Source organism: Populus trichocarpa, chromosome 11 (assembly GCF_000002775.5).
Source record: "Populus trichocarpa isolate Nisqually-1 chromosome 11, P.trichocarpa_v4.1, whole genome shotgun sequence".
Lineage (NCBI taxonomy): Eukaryota > Viridiplantae > Streptophyta > Magnoliopsida > Malpighiales > Salicaceae > Populus > Populus trichocarpa.
The window spans coordinates 7878625-7902989 of NC_037295.2; the positions used below are offsets into that span (position 1 = coordinate 7878625).

The 24365-nt window shown below is 34.4% G+C and overlaps 2 protein-coding genes across 7 annotated transcripts; both read left to right on the forward strand.

Annotated features, from left to right (window-relative positions):
- Positions 1-6335: 6335 nt before the first annotated feature.
- LOC18102935 (probable LRR receptor-like serine/threonine-protein kinase At1g29720) lies at positions 6336-10513 on the forward strand. Its single transcript, XM_052445411.1, is given in 12 exon segments — positions 6336-6342; positions 6647-7026; positions 7103-7302; positions 7604-7624; positions 7759-7838; positions 8689-8807; positions 8902-9112; positions 9233-9342; positions 9345-9481; positions 9577-9727; positions 9821-9920; positions 9923-10513. Coding segments are annotated over 12 exon segments (1722 nt in total). The 3' UTR covers positions 10129-10513.
- A 1142-nt stretch (positions 10514-11655) lies between these two features.
- Positions 11656-23348, forward strand: LOC7483606 (probable LRR receptor-like serine/threonine-protein kinase At1g29720). Of its 6 annotated transcripts, none has more exons than XM_024581578.2 (25): positions 11656-11902; positions 14744-14936; positions 15033-15104; positions 15347-15418; positions 15516-15587; positions 15713-15784; positions 15886-15957; positions 16032-16103; positions 16196-16267; positions 16412-16477; positions 16566-16631; positions 17128-17193; positions 17296-17361; positions 18972-19025; positions 19103-19147; positions 19660-19703; positions 20153-20541; positions 20637-20832; positions 21121-21141; positions 21254-21382; positions 21555-21673; positions 21790-22000; positions 22101-22344; positions 22453-22603; positions 22741-23348. In XM_024581578.2, the coding sequence occupies exons 1-25, from the start codon at positions 11803-11805 to the stop codon at positions 23143-23145; spliced, it is 3069 nt and encodes a 1022-aa protein (XP_024437346.2). In that variant the 5' UTR covers positions 11656-11802; the 3' UTR covers positions 23146-23348. The 6 variants fall into 6 exon arrangements, with proteins under 6 accessions (XP_024437346.2, XP_024437347.2, XP_052301156.1 ...); XM_024581579.2 differs by having other exon boundaries at positions 22107-22344; XM_052445196.1 differs by having other exon boundaries at positions 14750-14936.
- The last annotated feature ends 1017 nt before the right edge of the window (positions 23349-24365 follow it).

Consider the following 24365-nt stretch of genomic DNA (forward strand, 5'->3'; position numbering starts at 1 on the left):
ACTAATTTACCCAATCTATACTAATTATTCCAACATATTCAATTACTAATTCTAAGGTAAATTCAACATTAAGAATTACAATTCAAGTAATTATTCAATAATTATGCCAATACAACAAAACAATAAATAAATAAAAAACTCTAGAATAACAATCAAAATAAATGGAAAAAATTAAACACAAAGCATGGAATAATAGAGTAAAACTAATAATTATTCCAACATATTCAATTACTAATTCTACGGTAAATTCAACATTAACAATTACAATTCAAGTAATTATTCAATAATTATGTCAATACAACAAAACAATAAATTAAAAAAAAAACTCTAGAATAACAATCAAAATAAATGGAACAAATTAAACACAAATCATGCAATAATAAAGTAAAATTAATAATTATTCCAACATATTCAATTACTAATTCTATGGTAAATTCAACATTAACAATAAAAATTCAACAAATTAACTAATAATAATTATGCCAATACAACAATAAAAAATATTCAAAAAATTCAAAAAAAAAAAACTATATACTTTAGCAATGAATTATGCAAAAAACACTATAGACTTTATCTACATTACAAAAAATACACCAAAACAAAAAAAATAACCAAAAAAATAGCAAAAAAAAACTATTAAAGTAAAATGAAATAGAGAAAACACTAACCTTTTAAACTGATGAAGATGATGAAGAAAACTTGCTAGAGATTGGAGGTGAAAGCTTTGAAGAATGGAGAGGAAAAAAATCAAAAGCTTAAGGTGAGAAACGAAGGAGAAGAAAAAATGAACTGAACGGGCGGTCACTTGAACTTATATGGCAGTTTTACCGACGGCTTCACCGACGGATATAAAATTAATTATTATTTTAATTTACTCCATCGGTGATGTGTTAAAAATCCGTCGGCAAATTTTGAATTTCGCACCAAAATTTTTAATGACCCTCCATATTTTTCGTGCTCCGTCGGTAATTCCGTCGGCAATATTACGCGGTCAGAGGCGCATTTAATGCGCAACCCTTTGAAATTCGCACAGTCTGTCGGTAATGTTGTCGGTAAAATTGAACCGCCGACAACTTACCGACGTATTTAAGGCCGTCGGTGTGGCCGTCGGTGATCTGGTGGCATTTCAAGTAATTATTTTCGAACTCTCTGTGAAATGCCGACGGACGTAAGGCCGTCGGTGTAGCCGTCGGTGATCGGGTGGCATTTCAAGTAATTATTTTCGAACTCTCTGTGAAATGCCGACGGACTTAGTCCGTCGGTGATCTGGTGGCATTTCAAGTAATTATTTTCGAACTCTCTGTGAAATGCAGACGGACTTAGTCCGTCGGTGTGGCCGTCGGTGATTGGGTGGCATTTCAAGTAATTATTTCATGTCACAATTATTTCAACTAATTATTTCAAGTAATAAATATTTTGTGTTTCAAAATATATATATCATTCATAATCTAAATTACATGTAAAAAAGGGTTTTACATAGGGCTTCATTTTGGTAGTTAGTCAGAATTTTCTTCTTTTTCGTCATCAATTGAATTGTCATCACCTTCATCGCAATCTTCAATATGAATATCATCTTCTTCATCGATATTTGGTTGTTCGCTAGAGCTCAAAACAAAATTTAACTCATCTGCGTCAACATCAACAAGACTATCATCGAAAACACGAAAATTTGAATTTTCTTCCAATTCAATCGAAGGAGCAACTCGATATGGTTCAACCACCTCACTAACTTGAAAGACTTCATCTCGCACACTTGTGTCTTCGTTCTCATCCTGAACAACCTCGACACGACCCCGGGGTTTCGTTTTTAAAACGGACAACCAATCCACTCTTGATCGATCCTTTCTAAATGAAGGGGTGTATGTGTAATAAACTTGTTGACATTGCTTTGCGAAAACAAAGACGTCGTTTATGTTGCGGAGTCTAGCTTTTGAGTTGATTTCGACCAGACCATAGTGCGGATCAACTCTGATTCCTCTGTCAGTCGTGTCATACCAATAGCATTTGAATAAAAACACTATATTCTGCTCGTTATGATATTGCAGTTCGACGACCTCTTCTAATCTACCATAGTAGTCAACTTCTAACTCACTACTAGTGGATCCCTTAACACAAACACCGTTGTTGTATGTCTTTCTTCCTTGCCCGTATTCTTCAGTATGGAAAACATATTCCATTGACAAAATACCCGTTGTAGCACTTACATTTTCTTTCAGGCCCCAGGCTTAGTAAAGACAATGACTTAGGTGCACTCCTTCCCATTTGATAAACCTTGCATGTAATGTACATCAATAAACAGTAAATGAACGAGAATCTCGTAATGACATGCATACGTACAGTAATTTTGCAAGTTAGAATGAGTTTGTGATAGTGCTTACATGTGTTCTGAACCACGTGGCAAACTGCTCATCTTGTAATTGAAAGATCTGGGATTCAGTCAGCTGTGAGTTATTGGAGAGCAAATATTGACGATGTTGCCTGCAAGTGATAATGAGTGTATGATATTACAATATATAATTAACAGTATATTACTAACAAAGTTTAATTAGTATAAACTTACTGAATAAAAGGTCTCAGCTCATCACAGTTAAATAGAACATAGTTGTGTGCTTGTTTGAACTCTATTTCCGACAAATATCTTCCTCTTACGGCATTTTTAGGTGTGGGTCGTCCTAGTATTGGAGAATATTGACAAGTTCCCACTGGAAGGCACTTCACCGCCATCATCATGCCGTGGAACGCGATTGATTCTCGTTCTCAAATGAGGTTCGAAATAGTACGAGATAAATGTTGAGATCTCCTCGACAATATAGGCCTCACATATCGAAGCCTCAACATGCGCCTTGTTCTTAACCTTTTTCTTGAGATTAAACAAGTACCTACATTGAAATATTAATCAAGAATTTTCAATTAAGAAAAACATATAAAATACTTTTATATATGAATTACATTGCAACTGTAATATCTAACCGTTCGAATGAGTACATCCATCTATATTGGACCGGTCCTCCAGCTTTTGCCTCGAACGGTAGATGTATAGGGAGATGCTCCATTGAGTCAAAAAATGATGGAGGGAATATCATCTTAAGTTTGCATAGTGTCTCGACGATATTCGTTTGAAGCCTCTCAATGTGATCAACATTCAACTTGCTGGAGCATATATCTCTGAAGAAATGACTTATGTCCGTGAGTGCATCCCATATTCCCTTTGGCAACAAATCACGAAAAGCTAATGGGATGAGTGTTTGCATAAACACGTGGCAGTCATGACTCTTCATTCCATACAATCTGCAGTCCTCTATATTAACCAGCCTTGATATGTTCGATGCATGTCCATCCGGAAAACGCAGACTCTTAAGCCATTTGTAGACTAGCAGTTGTGCGTTTTTCTCTAACACGAAAGCTTGCTCTTGGTTTTGCGACCCGTGACTCATCATAAACCAACTCCATATTTTTTCGGTTACAGTATAAAGCTATATCCAATCTAGCCTTGATGTTGTCCTTTGTCTTCCCCTTCACATCCATGACGGTGTTGAAAATATTCTCAAACATGTTCTTTTCGATGTACATGACGTCAAGGTTATGGCGAAGCAGATTGGTCTTCCAATAAGGAAGCTCAAAAAAGATACTTCGCTTTACCCAATTATGGGTCAAACCAAAACCAGGAAACTTTTGCTTTCCTGATTGAAGGCCAAACACAATGTCACCGTACTCTGAGACAACATCATGCAATTCTTCACTAGAAAGACGCGGGGATGCAACATCTTTTCCAACTCTGCCAACAAAGAAATCTTTTCTATTCTTTCTGTACCTGTGATGAAGTGGCAAGAAGCGACGGTGACAGTCAAAAAAAGAAGCTTTACCTCCATTTGCTAGCGTGAATGCCTTGTTGTTTTCCATGCAGTATGGACATGCGAGTTTCCCATGCGTGCTCCAACCAGAAAGCATTCCATAAGCTGGAAAATCATTGATAGTCCACATCAATGCCGCCCTCATAAGGAAATTTTGTTTCCTCGATATATCATAAGTCAGAGCTCCGGAGGACCACAACTTGCGCCAACTCATCAATCAACGGTCGAAGACAAACATCTATATTCCGCCCCGGGCTTCTTGGACCGGGTATGACAGTAGATAAAAACATGAACTCCGGCCTCATACACATTCCCGGTGGCAAGTTATAAACTGTGAGTATGACCGGCCAACAAGAATAAGGAGCAGCAAATGACCCAAATGGGTTGAATCCGTTTGTACACAACCCAAGACGCACATTCCTTGATTCAGCTGAAAAGTGAGGATGAACACTGTTAAAGCGTTTCCACGCTTCGTCGTCAGAAGGATGAACCATCACTCCATCAACCGCATGGTGTGCTTGGTGCCATGTCATGTGCTCAGCAGTCCTTGGTGACATGAATAACCTCTGCAGTCTAGGTGTGATCGGGAAGTATCTAAGTTTTTTATATGCCACTAGAGTCTTTCCCCTGCCAGTTCTAGGTTTGTAACGGGAATGCCCGCATGTCATGCACTCGGTCATCTCAGCATTTTCAAGGTAGTATAACATGCAGAAGTTAGGGCACATGTCAATTTTCTAGTATCCTAAACCGAGGGGTTTCATCATGGACTTCGCAGCATAGAAGTTCTCTTTCAGCCTGTGCTACGGCCGATAATTTACCTGACTTGATGGTGAACACCTGTGCTACGGCCGATAATTTACTGTGGTTCGTGCAGCCATCCCATAATGGTTTGTCAGAATCTTTCAACAAATCAAAAAACCTAGCTGCATCTACATTAGGTTCTTCTTCTACGATTGGACATTGACTGCCATTACCTTGATTCATTCTCATTGCATCCATAACCATATTTCTGTAAGGATTAGTGTTGTCATTTGCCGTTTCATGCACGTTACTAGCACTAGAAGTAGACCCAACCACCGTTTCTTCCATTCTCCTCTCACTCTCGCTAACAAATACTTCTCCATGTGCATACCAACACTGGTAATTCTCCATAAACCCTTTGTGTAGAAGATGCATCATTACAACTTCTGGATGCAGATACTTTTTATTTTCACACTTCCTGCATGGACACCTAATACCGCCTCCAGTAAAATTTCTAGGAATAGATGTTACGAAATTAATAAAACTCTGAACCCCATTACAATAATCCATCCTCCGCAATCCTTGGGGTGAATCTCGATACATCCATGAACGATCATCCATGACTTATATCGAACCTCTATAAAATTATGATGACATCATGTATTAATTAACTAAGTTAGGTAAATAAACTTGTACAAATATTACTTTAACTCGAGATTATCCAACAAACCAATCACAACTTCTCATAAATATTAAATATTCATTATCATTTATCAACGTCCATACGAATTAAAAAATATAAATTTACAGAAATTACCACTCCGCAATACCATTAATAAAACTTTAAACGGGCCCATTAAGCAAGCTATTAATTATTTCAAAATAGCACATGTAATTCGGTAATTCCATAAAGAAATAACAATTTACAAACAAATACAATCTTACAAAATCTAAAACAAACCATAACAGGTACAAAATTATACATTCATATACTACAAGTTTGTTTGAGAAATAACAATAAAACATGTACATCTACTAACAAAATACATATACTAAAAAAACAATAAAATTGACATTTAATTAAATGTTAAAATTTAAAAAGATATAATTACTTACAAAAATTGATAAAATCCAGTCGGTAAATCAGAACACGCGCGGATGCTGTGACCACAAAACTTCAAGAAATATAAGTTGTTGTGCTGATATGAGGAAGATTTTTTTTTTTGGGGGGGGAGGGGGGGCTGGTTGTTTGCATATGGGGAGAGTTGGGATGAGGAAGAAGAAGGAGAAATAGGGGATGAGAGAGTCGGCAGAGCTGTCATATATTAACTTTTTCCGACGGTTTTACCGACGGACACTCCGTCGGTTATTACGCCGGTGAGTCTGACGGAAACATAGACATGTCACCGTACGGATCTGCCATTTCAAATCCCTCGGTGAGTCCGTCGGAAATTTAAACGGCGAACCGGTCACTTCACTTTACGGGCACTGTACGGGCAGTCGTTTTTGAATCCGTCGGTGATTCCGTCGGACAAAAAAAACCCGCCAAAACCTCCACGTCAGCGACCCGCCTTTTTTTAAATTCGGAAACTTTTCCGTCGGTTTTTACCGACTGAATTACAGACGGAAAGTTTCCGTCGGTAATTTCGACCTCAAAATACTGACAGAAAATATTCCGTCAGTAAATCCGTTGGTATTTAGTGAATTTCTGGTAGTGTTCGGGATGCTCCTAATAACCAACGAATGGCAAGTGTTTTTCCTTGTGTGGATCCTATTTCAATGGGAACTTGATGAGTTGATCCGCCTAAATCTATATCACTAATCGGAAACCAAGGGTTGATAGAACAGCCTCCATCGACTCGAGTTGAACACTGATTGTGACAAGCCACTTGGAAAAGTATTAGCCAATTCTAATCGATTTCAAGCTATATAGTAGAGTAATAGCTCTTGTTGTAGAGCAAAGGGATCCAAAAATCTCAACGCTTACACGCCCCTACGATATGAGAAGAATATTTGCATCTGTTCTAATGGTGTACTAATTTGACGTATTGCAGGTTATCGTTCATTCCATGTAAACTGTGGTGGACCGGATGTAACCAGTGGGAGTATCTTGTATGAAGGTGACGTAAGCATTGAAAGTGATGCTGCTATGATTTATTCCCAAAAAGAATCAAACTGGGGATTCAGCAACACAGGAGATTTTATGGATGATGATGGCGAAAGCCCCGGATATATACTTCGTTCAAACTTCTCTTATTTACCAATGGATACGGTGTATTCTACAGCACGCAGAGCTGCCATCTCTCTCACTTATTATGGATATTGTCTAGAAAATGGGATGTACACTGTTAAACTCGACTTTGCTGAAATACAATTCACAGATGACGAATCGTACAGAAGAGTTGGAAAACGCTTTTTGGACATTTATATTCAGGTAATTGAGATTAAATTATCCAAAAAGAAGATTTTTTTTTCAAAAAGAACCTTTTAACTTGGGATTTGTTTTCCAGGGGAAACTAGAGAAGAAAGATTTTAATATTGAGGAGGCTGCTAATGGATCTAACAAACCTTATTCTAAAGAATTCGATGCCACTGTGACAGACAATACCTTGGAGATCCGTTTATACTGGAATGGAAAAGGGACTACTTGCATTCCAAAAAGAGGAAATTACGGTCCTCTTATTTCTGCAATAACTGTATGCTCAGGCATGTTTTATATATATATATATATATATTCCCAGCATTTCATTTGAAAGTCACTGACTTTGCGAATTTCATTCATATACAATGACCTTTATCAATTAAGTTAAAATGAAAACCAAGCAATGATATCATAGCTTTATTGATGAAGTAATTATGAGTTCAAATCTGTCATTTCCCCCACCGGTTACATAATTAACAAACAAATTCTTCCTTATGAACCTGGCTTTGATTTTCATCATAACTGTATGTAAGCTTCTACTCAGTTCATTATACCATCTAAGAAGCACTTTATGGTTTGTTGTTTTCAGGCCAGAGAACTTATTGTCCAGGTGAGAAGTAAACTGCTGCCCTACAGTGATTTATTGTCCCATTGGCTTTCTGTGTTTGTACGTGTAACTTTGTTTAATTTCAGAACCTGGAGAAGCAAGTGAAATACCTATCGTGGTTGGAGTTGTCACTTCAGCCTTACTCAAATTGTTTTCTTGGTAATGGGTGTCATTTGTTGGAAATTCTATTTTAGAGACAAGTTCATGAGAGAACGAGGTACGGTGCTGTTCGGTAATGCAGCGGTACCGGAGGTTAAAATAAACTACAGTTTCTATGTGTTTGATTATGTAAAAAAAAAAAAAAAGTTTTATTTTAATGGGATCCAGAGTAATTGTGGCTGCACCTGTGGCTGATAAGAAGCTGGAAAATTATGCTTTCCAACAGCAGCTAACCTCAATTTTTTAAGATTCACTGTATTTAACATTATTTAATGATATTATATAAATTAGAAAGATATCGCATAATGACGTGATATTTATAAAATTTGATGAGAATTTTAATTTTGTTCCTGATAATATTTTACTTGATGTTGTTGCACGCTCAATAAACCATGAAAATTATAGTCCTTGTTGAATGAATTCCGTACGTTTATGGAATTGTAGATAGTTTAATGGAACAATAAAAAATATTTTATATAAAGTATTATTTATTTCATGATGTAATAACAATAGTTAAATTTATAATATTTAAATTAAAAACCATCAATATTAATATATATTTTTAAAAATTATTTTATAACCTCAATTTCAAAACTATTTTTAACCAAACACATTAAATTACTTTTTATCCAACCTCAATTTCAACCACAGTTTTAACCAAACATATATTTTTCCAAATCAACCACAACTAAAAGTACTTTTTATAAAAACAACTTTTTTCAAACCACAATCACAACAGCTACCACAATACCAAATACACCAACATTGAAATCAATCATCTGCGTGCTAAAGCCTTTTCCTTAATTAGTTAATTAGCAGCTATTACACACGCAAACATCTAGAATATAACACATCCGCGCATTGATGATGTTGAAGCATTTCCCTGTGTCACCAACAATTATGTGCAGATCTCAAGGGGCTAGATCTGAAAACTGGTTCCTGCACTTTGAGGCAGCTGAGAGCTGCCACTAACAATTTTGATTCCGCTGGCAAAATTGGAGAAGGTGGATTTGGCTCCGTATACAAGGTCTGTCACTCTAATATTCTCTTGCATATTATCCCAGTTGATCATTGGACCCTTTGTTTTATCATGCAAAATGTCTACGATAAATTCAATGCAGGGTAAATTGTCAGATGGAACTCTCATTGCTGTTAAGCAGCTATCTCCTAAATCCAGGCAAGGAAACCGAGAATTTGTGAATGAAATAGGCATGATATCTGGTTTACAGCATCCCAATCTTGTAAAGCTTTATGGATGCTGTATTGAAGGAGATCAGTTGCTTCTGGTGTACGAATACATGGAAAACAACTCCCTCGCCAAAGCACTTTTTGGTAACCATAATGGCATCTGATACTTTCCAGTAAAATCTTTTTTTTTTTTCAATAATAGCATCGGCTAGCAAAGTTGAAGTCATTTTATTTAGTGCACCTCCTTTACTGGATTAGCTACAGGTTCAGAAACAAGTTTTCTGATGCTGGATTGGCCAACAAGATATAAGATATGTGTTGGAATAGCCAGAGGTTTAGCATTTCTCCATGAAGAATCTGCAATCAGGATTGTTCATTGCAGATTCTTCACAGAGACATCAAAGGTACAAATGTATTACTGGACAAAGATCTAAGTGCCAAGATATCAGACTTTGGACTAGCTAAGCTCAATGGAGAGAACACTCACATTAGCACTCGTGTTGCTGGAACCATGTAAGTTTTAATCAGACTTAATTTTCAGCTTCCTTTATTCAGTGATCGCAATATACTCCGGTAGAGTCACTAATCTGGCATGGTTCTGATTTCAGAGGATATATGGCTCCAGAACATGCGCTGTGGGGTTATTTAACAGACAAAGCAGATGTTTATAGTTTTGGTGTTGTTGCTTTAGAAATTGTCAGTGGAAGAAGCAATTCGAGGCACAGGACAACAAATGAATTCTTAGGTCTTCTTGACTGGGTAAGTTACAAGTCTGTTCTTGTTGCTATCTTGAATTCATGATGCATTAGGCACTACTCCTCTCTGCAAATACTTTACCTTTTGCTTTCACAGGCCCATGTACTGCAAAAAAAAGGAAATTTAATGGAGATAGTGGACCCAAAGCTGCAGTCTGAATTCAACAAGGAAGAGGCTGAGAGGATGATCAAATTGGCTCTTTATGCACCAATGCATCTCCATCTCTAAGGCCTGCAATGTCAGAAGTGGTGAGCATGCTTGAAGGACAGACCAGCATCCAGGAGATGATCTCAGATCCTAGCATTTATGGTGATGATTTACACTCCAAACATCTCAAAGGCCACTATCAGCAGGTCATGAACCAGAGTTCAAAACAGCACACAAGACCTCTTTCCTCGATCTGATAAATCGTGGATTGGAAATTCCTCTACATCTGCCCATGATCTCTACCCCATGAATCCCGAGTCCATAAGTTTAAACCTCAGTGAAACCTCGTCTTTAATTTGAATAAAGCCAAAGACATGCTTGGAGCTTCGTTTGTAATCACATAATGATCAATATTTAGACGTCTACACAACGTCTTGTTGCTTACCATCCATCTTGGTATGCTTATGGATTTATAATTCTATATATGTAAACGGTCTATGGAAGCTATCTCCGTGGTTGTGAGAATTCAGAGCCCCAGACACTTTTCCTGGCCATTGATTATTACTCCCGATTTATGGGGATGGATATTATGAATATTTTTAATAAAATTTAAATTTAAAGAAGGAATCAGCTTGTTTTTGTGTGAGATTCTTGAATTTGATATGACTACAGACTCTTGAATTATAAATAGAGAACTGCGTATAAAGCTTGGGGGCCAGAAAGAAATACACAAGACACAAGGCATAAATTATGTCCAGCATTTAACCAGGATCTTACCCAAAAATTCCAGCCCCTTTCTTGCCGAATCAGCCCTTCCGAACAAACACAGCCCTCTCCACCGGCACCATCATCTTGCCTCCATTCCTCTACCACAACCCAGCCACCCACAGTCACTTCCTCTCACCAAAACCTGCCGTAGCCAGCCATTAACCCACACTGTAAACTCATCTTCTCCAGAAATGGTGATTTCTTATCCATTTTTACATTCTAAACTTCATTCGTAATGTCGGGTGCGAAATCGACATTGAAATTGAAAAAATTACACTTTATTAAAAAATTTGGAAAAATAAAATAGAAGAGACCATTGGATAAGTAATAAAAAAATTTACACTTTATTGAGAGAGTGTGTTCATCTGATAAAAAATTTACATTCACAAAGTATTTTCTGAAAAATAACAAGACTATTTTTTATAATACATGCACAACCCACAGGGAGGTACGTAGACAATTACAATTATTAATTATTATTTTTTATAATAAATGCACCATCCACGTGTCACGAGACTATTTTTGTGATATAACGAGAGGGTTCGTTTGAGAAATAAATTTGCTCACGGTGATAGTGTAGGAAAAAAACTCCATATTCAATTAGCAAATGATGGCTAACAAAGCATTAAAATCGAGGGCGGCTTTATAAGATATATAATTTGTGTTTTTTAAAGTTTTTTTTGTTTAAAAATATATTAAAATAATATTTTTTATTTTTAAAAAATATTTTTGATATAAATATATTAAAATAATATAAAAATATTAAAAAATATTAATTTAAAATAAATAAATAAATAAATAAAATTGTAAGTTTTTTCTAAAACCATTCTTCAAACATAAAAATAATTGCAAGTACGAAACTGTCAATCATGCACCAATCTTCTATATTGCACCAATAATTGCAATAAAATTGAGTCTATCATAAACTCCGAATAGCTTGTTGTCCTTTAGCAAAAAGAACAGTGTACTTTAGCAAGCATGAAAAGTGATTGGTCTATGTCTACATCAATCAGTATTTGCAAAAAAGAAAAAGAAAAAAGAAGAGCAGAAAATTCTTATCATGTTCTTAGCATGTTTCAAAATATCTGAGAGTTTTTCCCTGCCTGTCTCATGTCGACAAATACAAACTTATTCGAGCTTTTGCAGCCAATTTTCAGCACAAGATGTTAATGATGTTTCAGCCTTGCCAAGTTATGGTGATATTGATCAGTTTCTCGAGCTCTATTACTTTGCTTGCTTCTGATCAGCTGCATCCAGGAGAAGGTACGTAAGAACAACCTCGCTACCTACTTAATTAAGAACAACCTTCTGTATTACTTTGTTTTCACAGTAATATATGTTGAGATCAGATCAGTGAGGTCTTATAAGTATACAGCAAGTCTCATGAAGTTTTCGTTTTTTCTTTTTTTCTTCTTCTTTTTTTGTCCATGAACATCATCAGATTTGCTTCTCACTTGTAACCTTTAAAGGCTAAATATCTTTTTATCGCAACTATTAAATCTTATGTATTATATGGATATAAATATCAATATAAATTATCTTGTGTTTTGGAATCAAAGAAGGATATTGAATTTGAATATTATAAAAGAATTAAAAAAAAAACAACAAAAAAAAAGTGGTTTTATTCCATTTCCATTTTTGTTATTCTATTTATTGTAGCCTATTTTATTATTAAAAAATAATATATTAAATTATTCCTTTATATTCATGACTTTATTTTTTAAAAATACAAAACAAAGTCAACTAAAATTTTTATCCTTACAAACTCAACATTGAGTTGTTAAATATTGTGAATTTTATGAACAAATAACTCAATTGATCATGATCCTAATTTTGTTTAGCACCAAATATCATCAACAATTTTATTGTTTTAATATTTTATTATTTTTTTATATATGATGCAATGACTTTACTATTAAAGATATGTGTTAGGAACTAAAAAGTACTGTAATTATAGATATTAATCTTAGTTTGATAATTTAGATTCTTCAAAATATAATATTTAAGAAAATATATATACCAAATTAAAAAAAAAACATACAAATTAAAATCAAAGATAAAATACAATCCTTAAAATATAGGTTTTCTTTGTTACTTCTTCTTTTTCATAATTTTTTCTTCTTATTATTATTTTGAGAGTAGTTTAAAAGGAATTTCTTAGAAGTTAAAATTAAAGAGTAATTAAGACATATATTTAATTATTATATTTTAGACTTTAGTAAATGGAACCAGAATAACATTAAAAAAAATAAAAAGGATGAAAACTAGGTAATTTGGCCAAATGAAAGTTTTCCCTTCACTTCCTAGAATCATCTTTGTTTGAATTTGGATAACTACGTTGACAATATTTGGGCCTTCGTTGGGCTTAGTCATATCTAATTTTTGTAAATCTTTCTAACTATACAATATATAGGCTCTTTATGGTTAGAGAAGCCTAAATTATTTATTGATTATTTATTTTTTTAAAAGGATTATGTTTTCTTTTTATTTATTTATTATTATTATTTTGAAAAAAAGATTATGTTTATTTTTTTTGTCTTTTGAGATGATTGTTTATTTGTACGCTTCTTCTAAACTTTTCAATAGGTATGTAATTGTCTGGATAAAATATTTAGGTATATAATTTGGTAATACATTATTGAGTCAACTTGAATTAACTTGTCGAACTTGAGTTATAAGACCGGATAACTTCATAAAAAGTAAATTGAGAAAAATTATAATGATCAATTCTTAATATTGAATGATGTAATTAAGAAAAAGGAATTCAATTAAAAAAAAGAGAAGTAAAATCCAAGACATATGTCATAAGGCCATGATAACCTTATAGAAAGCAAATAGAAAAATAATTATAAATTTCAGTTCCTAATAAATTCAATATTAGAGGATAAAATTAAAAAATAATAACTTGAATTAATTCGAGTTAACCTTCTAAACTTGTATAAGGAGGTTAGGAAAACTTCATAAAAAAATGAAACAAATTATGAAATATAATTTCAATTAATTCAATGTTAATGAAGATACTGGAAAAAAAATATTCAATTAAAAAAATAACAAAAAAATCAAGTTAATCAAATTAATTTGCAAAATCTATGATCCAGATTATGAGAATAAAATAACCCTATAGAAAAAAATCAATTTTTTTTATAAAACTTAATTTCTAATAAATTTAATGTTGAAAAATAAAATTAAAATTATATATATAAAAAAGAAAAACAAATTATTATTCCAATTAACAATGATTTGTGAGGTGAGGTTAGTCAAATTACCCTCATTTTTTTAAATTCTTTTTCAAGAAATGACATCCTCACTGTAGAATTTGATCTCATGATTTCTTTCTTTCGTTTGATCATATACCAATTAAAATACATCTACAGGTACAAATAATTACAATAAACTAATATTTATACATAACAAATTCTTATCATCATATAGTAATAATCCACCAATCCCACAATATAGTTTTTAAACTTAACAGTCAATTTATAGTTTAATTTAAATTGCATTTTATTTTAAATTGATTTAATAGTTAATATAATTAAATCTAGTTAACCCAATTGAGTTAACAAATAATATTTTATTTTTAATTTTTATTTAAATAATATCGTTTTAGAGTTAACATGCAATTAATCTAGAGTTTGATTTAGACTATGTTATATTTTAAATTAATTTAAAAAATTTAAAAACTAATATAGTTAAATCTAGTTAACCCAATTGAGTTAACAAATAATATTTTTATTTTTATTTTTATTTAAAATAATATCATTTTAGATTATTTTTTTAATTGCAAATAATTTTATTAAAAATAAACCTGAAAAGAATGTAATCTTAAGGTTAACCTCCAACCATGCAATACAAATTTTAATCCAAATTAAATTCTGAACTGAGTAATATCTATGATGATAGGTTGATATATGACTGCGTGTCTCGAGGTACTTGATGTGAATGGTCTTTACCTATATGAAACACCCATGACTACCCAAACAAAAACACCATCGTAATCTATTTATTATTATTATTATTAATCTAACAACTATTTGAGAATGTTTTGAATAGTGCACATTCCTCATGAATTATTTTTTTTTTTAAAAAAAAAACCCCCACCAGTTGCAGCGTTAAGACAAATCGGTAAGACAGTAAACGAGGATGGCCAACTATCCTTGAAGCTCGTCGATAGTTGTCAACAGAAAGGAGTTGTTGAGACAGAACTGAATTCTGCTCCACCAAACTTAGAAGGGAACAGCACCATCGGATGTAACTGCAGCATCACTGATGATAATTACTGTCACATTACTTCATTGTAAGCCTCTTAATTACTTTACATTTTTATGTTTTTCTTTGTTATATATATATATATATATCTTTGTTATAATGGATTCTCCTGCTTGCAATAAAGCCAGCTCAAAGATTACAGTCTTCCAGGCAGGCTTCCTCCGGAATTGGCCAACCTTACTTATGTCGAAAAAATGTAAGAACCCTTAATTAAGGACATATATATGTTTCTGCTTCGAGGCCTCAATTCTGAATCCATTAAATGATTATGAATCTTGAGATGCCTCGATGATAGTTAATACTCATCAGATGTTATGTGATTATGAGTTTGCCATTGTCTGTCACAGTTTATATTAAAATTTCAAGCGTTTATATTAACTTTTGGAGCAATTTTCAAGAAGGAAAATAATTTTTATACAACAACATTGTCTATGACAGAGATTTCACTCGCAACTATCTATACGGCACAATTCCGGTGGAATGGGCTTCGATGAAAAATCTGTCTTTCATGTAAGCTCATTAATAAATTCACCCCTCTTCTTGGTTTATCTTATTTTCTATGTAAGAGTGAGCTTAAAACTTCCTTCCTAACTAACCTCTTATGCAGCTCGCTTACTGCAAATCGCTTGTCAGGAAATATTCCTGGACATTTGGGAAGTTTTACTGCCCTCACCTACTTGTATGGCTTGAATCTGTTATAGTGCTCTACCTCTAGTTTGAGTTATTCGAATATTGCAAGCAATGCTAGTTTACTTTGTTCTCCAATGGTTATTTCACTTTATCAAATGCAATTATAATATATAGGAGCCTTGAATCAAATCAGTTTTCTGGTGTTGTCCCACCTGAGCTTGGCAAGCTTGTCAACTTAAAATCTCTGTAAGAAATTTTAACTAAATTCTTCATTATGAAGACTTGCTAGAGATTTCGTTTTCATTAGTTGAAATCTTTGCTTTGATGCCGTGAATTAACAATTGCAGGATACTCTCCGGCAATAAGTTAGTGGGGACCTTGCCAGAGGCACTTGCGCAGATAAAAGACTTGAAGGATTTGTAAGCCCTCACTTATTTTCCTTGAACACAATTTTTTTTTTTTTTTTTGATAATTTAACTTATTCAATGTGCAGTCGCGTAAGTGATAATAATCTTAATGGCACCGTACCCGAGTTCATTGGGAACTGGACTCAACTTCAAAAGCTGTGAGATGTTTATCTTCACAAGAACTTAATTCATTCTAATGCAACATGATACACTTTATTGAGATTTTTTGTTCTTTTCGTGACTAATGAAGTGAATTGTACGCGACTGGATTGCAAGGACCTATACCTCTTGCGATTTTTCATTTGGAAAAGTTGTCTGATTTGTGAGTAGAAACCACTTTCTTGTGCTGCATACCTCCTGCTGTATTAATTATTGAAGAATTCTCTTTGTGTGTGAGAGATAGGGAGAGATAAATGAAGGGAATTGAACATTTAACTTGTATTCAAGGTCTCTTACTGTTATGCAGGAGGATTGCTGATATGCCTGGACCAGAGTTTCAGTTACCTAACTCGCCGATTGAAAGGCAATTCTTGTATGTGAACTGCTTCATAACTTTTCACAGTAAAGTTGAGGATTTGTTCTGTTCAGAGCTGTTTAACCAACCTGTAACTTGTTGTCAGGGTTCTGAGGAACATCAATTTAACTGGAACAATCCCAGAAAACGCATGGAAAGTGGAAAAAACACTGTAAGTGTGAACTTCACTCATCGCCTTACATCTGCTGCTAAGCAACATAGAATTTCTTTTTATACATTTCAATTCTGCCACATTTTTCCATTATGATCTCCAAGTACAGCTGGTGCGTGGGATCTGCCTGAATCATCAGGTCGTTAGGATAAGTTAAAAATCCTACAGTAATATATAATCCTGGGTATATAATAACTAAAGTCCTACTAGAGTGAGTAGTAGAATCACAACTAGCTTCTAACATAACATTGACTTATTTGCACAACCGATGAGCTCCTATGAGAAGGTAGTGATTTCAAACAACTGCAACTCTCCGAGGAAGAATATAAATAGAGGATTACTTCAAAGAATTTAATAACCTTTAATTATGAGACACACACACACACACACACACACACATATATATTCACCTGTTTATTGCCATTATATTTACAAAGATGTAAATTCTTCTTCAGAGACTGAAGCCTAAAATTTTGTTTGCTGTAATTTCTTGCAGCGACTTAACTTTTAACAAGTTGGTTGGGGAGATTCCTCCTAATACAGTACGACGACGACAGTTTACGTGAGCAATGCTAAATTCTGATAATTTGAAATTTGGTTATTGAAATCTTATCAAGGATGGCGCAATAAATTATGCTGAAAGTGTAAGTGTGGTTCTTACCAGGTTTTTGAGTGGCAACAAGCTGACTGGAACAGTGCAAGACTCATTCCTCCAAAATAGCCCAAATCTGTAGGTTCCTAAATTACACCCATCATTGGATTCAGTACTTAATTTCTATGGGTGATTTTATTGGGAAAAAATAAATAGTCAAAAAATCATTAATTATCACTGGATTGAAAAGTAAACACTAACAATCTATCGATGCTTATGTTACCGAAAGACTCACGGATAGAAATGGTCTATCGAAAAAACTATTGTTGGTAATTTATAGATTGTCAGTGAGTCTATCGGTAATAAATATATCGATGAATTTATAGACGGACAAAGTATATAAATTTTTCATTTTTCCATCGAATACAATAAATCTAAAATAAAGACGACAGTGGATGAGGAGGAGGAGGAGGTAGGTTGTCACCGGGAATGTAAGGGCAATTAAGGGTGCACATGAACTAGGGGTAATTATTTTCGGTTCGGTTCAATTTCTACCTATAAAAACAATCAAACTGAAATTTTGTAAAAGAAAAAAAAAACAAAAATCGAACTGAGACCGGTCTCGGTTCATTTTGGTTATTTTAAGTTAAAAACTGAAACTCAACTGATCAGTTTCGGTTCAATTTGATTTGATTCAATTTCGGTTTGGTTTGGTTATTTGATATTAAAAACTAAAAATTATATTGTTTTTTTTGGGTTTTTTTGGACTTTCTAATGAGTTTTTTCGGTTCAGTTAGGTTTTTTGGTTTGGTTTGGTTTATTTCTTAACTAAACTGGTTCGATTCAGTTTTTTAATTTCAAGCTTATAAAATTGAAACCAAACCGAATTTTTTTAAAAAAATATTCTAATCAATGTAATCAGTTTTTTTCAGGCTTCGGTTTTTTTGGTTGTTTGTTTTCTGGTTTTCCCGGTTTAATTAGTTCGTTGGTTTTTTTGCTCACTCCTAACATAAACCATCCATATGTGATTTCATCTCCATTACCAATCAACAAAATTCTCCATAACCAGTAGTGATTCATCATATTTATCATTAAGATAGGGTGTCCGATCTTGTACCTGTTGGTCTAACATCACTATGAACTCCAGAGTATGATTGCTTAGAATTGATTGCGAGCATCCAAAAGTACTATGGGTCATTCATAAATTCTCAGTCATAGTGTTAGAAAGTTCATACACTTGATTTCTATTAAGTCCACCAAATGATTCTCCCTCCAATCACAAATCCGGACCGATATCCAAATGGGTTGAAGGCTCATCGCTGTATCTCTCCTTCAACCGGTTGTTATATGTATCCTATAAAGAAAAAATAAATTCATCAAATTCAAGGATATAATAACTTAAGAAAAAAATAATTAAAAACCAACATACCACAAAATATTGAGTTCGGCTATCAACGAACTGATGCACCCTTTTTTGACGGTCTTCACTCCACACATGCATTTTAACAAAAAGTTTCATCAATCTTGGCTCACATACAAAAACTATAGCATGCAATAAAAAATGTTGTCAATTCAATATATTTATAAAAAACAACTAATAAAAAAATGGATGTGGTAAAAAAAATCCTATCATCAAATGAAAGCGAGTGCATTTCTAGCGCTTGCTTCGTGAAGTTTATATATTCTCTTTATTTGTTAACCTTGTGGAAGTTTGTATTTAGATTTATGGTTTTCTTGATCTTTTCCAGCGATGTTTCGTACAATAACTTTTCACGGTCACCAAGATGCAGCAGCAGTAACGAGTAAGGATGTTCATAAATATTTGAAATGGGATATTCTTGGTGATTTTGAAACTGAATGATTTGAGTTTATAAACCAGGAATAATATAAACTGGTTTCGAAGCTCGTCCAGCAATAATAAATTGTAAGGCTCTTCTTTTATACTCTGTGGACTGCAATGTTTTTCGTATTTATATTTCTGTAGATGAAATTTAGCAATAGAGATTCTGCTGTATGTGATTTCAAAAAATCCCACAGGGTCAAAAGAATTACTAGCAAGATCTTGTACCTATTTGCGATAACAACATATGCTATCATGAGTACAGAGTTGCAGAGACAGATACAATTACTTCAGATGAACGTGGAATTCAGACAAAACATATTTTGATATTGTAACTAAATAATAAACTATACTACATCTTTAAATCCTACCTAAGCAGAATAGATAGATATCCAGAATTAATTTATGCTCAGAGTATAATGCATATCATTTTTTCAAAGAGCAAACACATCTTGAATATTTTCCTTGTGTGATACAATTGTTTTTAAGCATGTTCTGATTCTGATTCCGAGGCTTTTTTCTGATACCAGATTTTTAGAATTCAATCTACAAAACCATTTATTATTCTAACAAACTATAATTTCCATGATATACAGAAGCGATCTTCTTCCATGCTCAGGGATATCTCGGTGCCCAAAATGTATGTTTTTATTTACTTATTTTCATAATAAGAACTTGTGCACTTCATAAAATCCGAGTGTGCCATTAAAGTTTATCGAAGTACCATATTTATTTGTGTACTTCAATGTTTGAATGACATTGATGATTGTTAGCTAGCATTTTAATTAGATTCTATCTCGAAAAACTAATAAGGTCACTTTGTTGGAAAATTTATACAACAAAACGTGGTTTGACGTAGAACTTGACCACTGGTTTCACCGTCAGAAACCAAAAGTTGACAGAAGGAATTCATTGAGTTGAACTAATCTGACAATGGCAAGCCACTTGATGAAGTGTTGACCAGTGACTAATCATAGTTTTGAAGCTTTGTAGTAAAGTAAACTCATTCCCCATTGATATGCTTCTATAAGTATGACAAAACGGAAAATTGAAACATGTCTAATGGTATGCTAGTTTTATGTGCTGCAGATTATCGTTCATTCCATATAAACTGTGGTGGACAAGATGTAAAGAATGGGAAAATCTTGTATGAAGGTGATCAAGATAGTGGAAGTAATGCTGCTGCAAGGTGTTATAATAGATCAGGATCAAACTGGGGATTCAGCAGCACAGGAGATTTCATGGATGATGAAAATTTCTATGATAACAAATATACGCTTCAATCAAATTCTAATATTTCTCTAGTTGACTTTGGATTGTATGCAACAGCACGTAAAACTCCCCTGTCTATCACTTATTATGGATATTGTCTAGAAAATGGGAATTACACTGTCAGACTCCACTTTGCTGAGATACAATTCACAGATGAAAAACTTTACAACAAAGTTGCAAGGCGCGTTTTTGATATTTACATTCAGGTAATTAATTATCTTTTCCTTCCAAAGAGACTGTGGATGTCTTTTTTTCTTTTCGTTTTCAAAGGAACCCTTTTGAGTAGGAAACTTTGTTCCAGGGCATACAAGTGCAAAAGGATTTTAACTTTACAAAGGAAGCCCAGGGATCGAACAGAAGTTTCACAAGAGCATTCAACACCACCGTTACAGACCGTACCCTGGAGATCCGATTATACTGGGCTGGAAAAGGCACTACTGTCATTCCAATAAGAGGAAATTATGGTCCTATAATTTCTGCTATATCCGTATGTTCAGGTATGTTGCATGTTCTTTTTCTGCCTCATTTGAAACTTAAAAGACTTCAAGGAGTTTAATTTATACAATAGAAGGACACCATTGAATTCATTTCTATTTCAATTTTCTGAGCTTTCTGGGGTTTTTTTGTCCCTCCCCTAACTGATAAGATTAAACACATTTAATGTTTCCCATAAACCAATCTGCATAAGTGATTAGCCTGATTTTTGTTGTCACTGTAACTGTAAGCTTCTTCCACTCACTTCATTATCCCATCTAAGAATCTTTCCGTAATCTGTGGTTTTTCAGGTTACAGAACTTATTGTGAAGGTGAGAATTGAACTGTGCTATAGTGGTCGTGTGTCTTTACAGCGTTAATGTTTATTATCCATTTGATGGGATGTTTAGCCTTCTTTGCGTTTGCAATTTTATTTAATATCAGAACCTGAGGAAACAAGTAAGAAACCTATTGTGATCGGAGTTGTCACTTCAGCAGTATTCCTTATTTTCTTGGTAATGGGTGTCATTTATTGGAAGCTCTGCTATGGAGACAAATACACCAGAGAACGAGGTATTGTAAAATCAGTCATTTCCGCACACTGAGTCTACTCTTAATTTTCTAAATAATGGCTAATCACACTAAAGAATGCGCGTAGTGCATGGATATATGATTTTCATGGATTTGTATTATTTCACGATATGTCTCCTGACTGTCATCCTCCCATACCAACTGCTACGTGCAGAGCTTAAAGGGCTGGATTTGAAAACTGGTTCCTTCACCTTGAGGCAGCTAAAAGCGGCCACTGACAATTTCAATTCAGAAAACAAGATTGGAGAGGGTGGTTTTGGATCCGTATACAAGGTTTGTCATCTAATGAATTTTTCATATTATCACAATTTTATTATTGGAATCATGCATGGGTGAATCCGCCCCAAAAACACTATAGCATTTAGACGCGTGATTGACTTCCAATGCAGGGTGAATTAGCAGATGGTACTATTATTGCTGTTAAGCAGCTATCTCCAAAATCCAGGCAAGGAAACCGTGAATTTGTGAACGAAATAGGCATTATATCTTGTTTACAGCATCCCAATCTTGTAAGGCTTTATGGATGCTGTATTGAAGGAGACCAGTTGCTTCTGGTGTACGAGTACATGGAAAACAACTCCCTCTCTCGTGCACTTTTCGGTAACCATAGTAGCATTTGTTGATAAATTTTCAGTAAAATATATATTTTTTATAACACTGCATCAACTAGCAAACATGATCTTATCAACAATCCTATTAGGAGCAGGTTCCGAAACAAGTGCTCTGATGTTGGATTGGACTACAAGGTATAAGATATGTGTTGGAATAGCCAGAGGTTTAGCATTTCTCCATGAAGGATCTGCTATCAGGATTGTTCACAGGGACATCAAAGGTACAAATGTATTACTGGACAAAGATCTAAATGCCAAGATATCAGACTTCGGACTAGCTAAGCTCAATGAAGAGGAGAACACTCATATTAGCACTCGAGTTGCTGGAACTATGTAAGTTGTATTGAGACTAATTTAATTCCTGAAGTTTATTGATAGTAATACTCCTCAAGTCACTGAAGGGCACTAATTCCGCATTTTTAAAAAATATATATATTTCAGAGGATATATGGCTCCAGAATATGCACAATGGGGCTATCTAACAGATAAAGCAGATGTTTATAGTTTTGGGGTTGTCGCCTTAGAAATTGTCAGTGGAAAGAGCAACTCAAGTTACAGGCCAGAGAACGAAAATGTTTGTCTTCTTGACTGGGTAAATCATCGTCAGTCTGTTTCTGTTGCTATCCTGAATTAATGACGCGTGAGGCATCAGTTCTCAATGCAAAACATGGTACATTTGGTAAAATATCATAGCTTCCTTCTTATTTGTCTTTGAAATTGTCGTCACAGGCCCATGTATTCCAAAAAAAGGAAAATTTAATGGAGATAGTGGACCCAAAGCTGCATTCTGAATTCAACAAGGAAGAGGCTGAGAGGATGATCAAAGCGGCTCTCTTATGCACCAATGCTTCTCCATCTATAAGGCCTGCAATGTCAGAAGTGGTGAGCATGCTTGAAGGACAGACCAGCATCCCGGAGGTGACCTCAGATCCTAGCATTTTTTATGATGATTTACACTCCAAACGTGTCAACGGCCACTATCAGCAGGTCACAGACCAGAGTTTAAACAGCACACAAGACCTCTTTCCTCCATCTGATAAATCATGGATTGGAAATTCCTCTACATCGACCCCTGAACTCTACCCCATCAATCCCGTTTCCATAAGTTTAAACCTAGTGAAACCTCGTCTTTAATTTGAATAAAGCCAAAGACCAGATCTTGGTATGATTATGGATTTAGACGTCTACACAACGTTTTGTTGCTTACCCTCCATCTTGGTATGATTATGGATTTATATTTTATAATTCTATGTATGTAAACGGTCTCTGAAAGCTATCTCCGTGGTTGTGAGAATTCAGAGCCCAAGGCACTTTTTAAATTTTGTTGCTTGTTTTTCTATGAGAATTTTTAAAAATGGTGTCCTAAAATGAAAAGAAAAAAAAAGTTTATTTACTTGACTAATGAAAACTGTATATCAATGTTGCAATTTTTTAAATAAATGTCACTACCAGAAATTCTACTAAAACCAACGGACTTACCGACAATTTTTTTGTTGAGAATTTGCGATAATATTTACCGATAGATGTAAATCCCTCGCACTAATTCCGTCGGTGACAGGAATGAACTCCGTCGGTGAAATAATTACCGACGGCCTCACCGACGGACATGTTCCATCGGTATAATAGTCGTCGGTAATTCCCCTTTCCGTCGCTAATTCTGTCGCAAATAAAAAAAACAACCCACCGACGGAACACCGACGGTCTTACAGACGGATACGCGCGTCAAAAAAAAATTTCCCGCGGGAACATTACCGACAGACTAAATTCGTCTGAATTTTCAACGGTAATTACCGACGGATAATCTGTCGGTAATTATGGCATCGGTAGTAATTGTGTGGCAACTCTCTGTGGAATACCGATGGATAATATCTGTCGGTAAAGCCGTCTGTATGTAATCACCGACGGATAATATCCATCGGTAATGATGGCATGGCTGGTAATTGTTTGGCAACTCTCTGTGAATCACCGACGGATATTATCCCTCGGGAAAGCCATCAGTATCTATTTAATATATATATATATATAATAATTTATTAATAGTAAAACTCTAATAAACAAATAAAATTGGATTAAACATTAAAAATATAAAAATAATGTTAAATAATATTCATCCAAATATTCATTACAAATTTAATGTGTTTAAAAAACAAAATTAAACTAGAATAGCGGCGGCGGAGGAGGAGGAGGAGGAGGAGGTTGGTTGTTCCCGGGACCGTACGGCCAAAAAGACCCTGCACAAGTATCGTCACCCATCTTTGATCTCATCTCCATGACTATGTGACGGAGCTCATTATAATTCGTCGAGAGTTGTTGATATTGTTGTTTCAAGGCAATGAGCTCCTCAGACTAGGTGC

What these genes read in the sequence shown, in the direction of transcription:
- LOC7483606 (XM_024581578.2), top strand. Translation starts at nt 11,803, where the DNA reads ATGTTAATGATGTTTCAGCCTTGCCAAGTTATGGTGATATTGATCAGT. An exon ending in TTTACTGCCCTCACCTACTT is followed by an intron (nt 15,588 to 15,712) that starts GTATGGCTTGAA and finishes TATAATATATAG; the next exon opens with GAGCCTTGAATCAAATCAGT. An exon ending in TTGGAAAAGTTGTCTGATTT is followed by an intron (nt 16,268 to 16,411) that starts GTGAGTAGAAAC and finishes ACTGTTATGCAG; the next exon opens with GAGGATTGCTGATATGCCTG.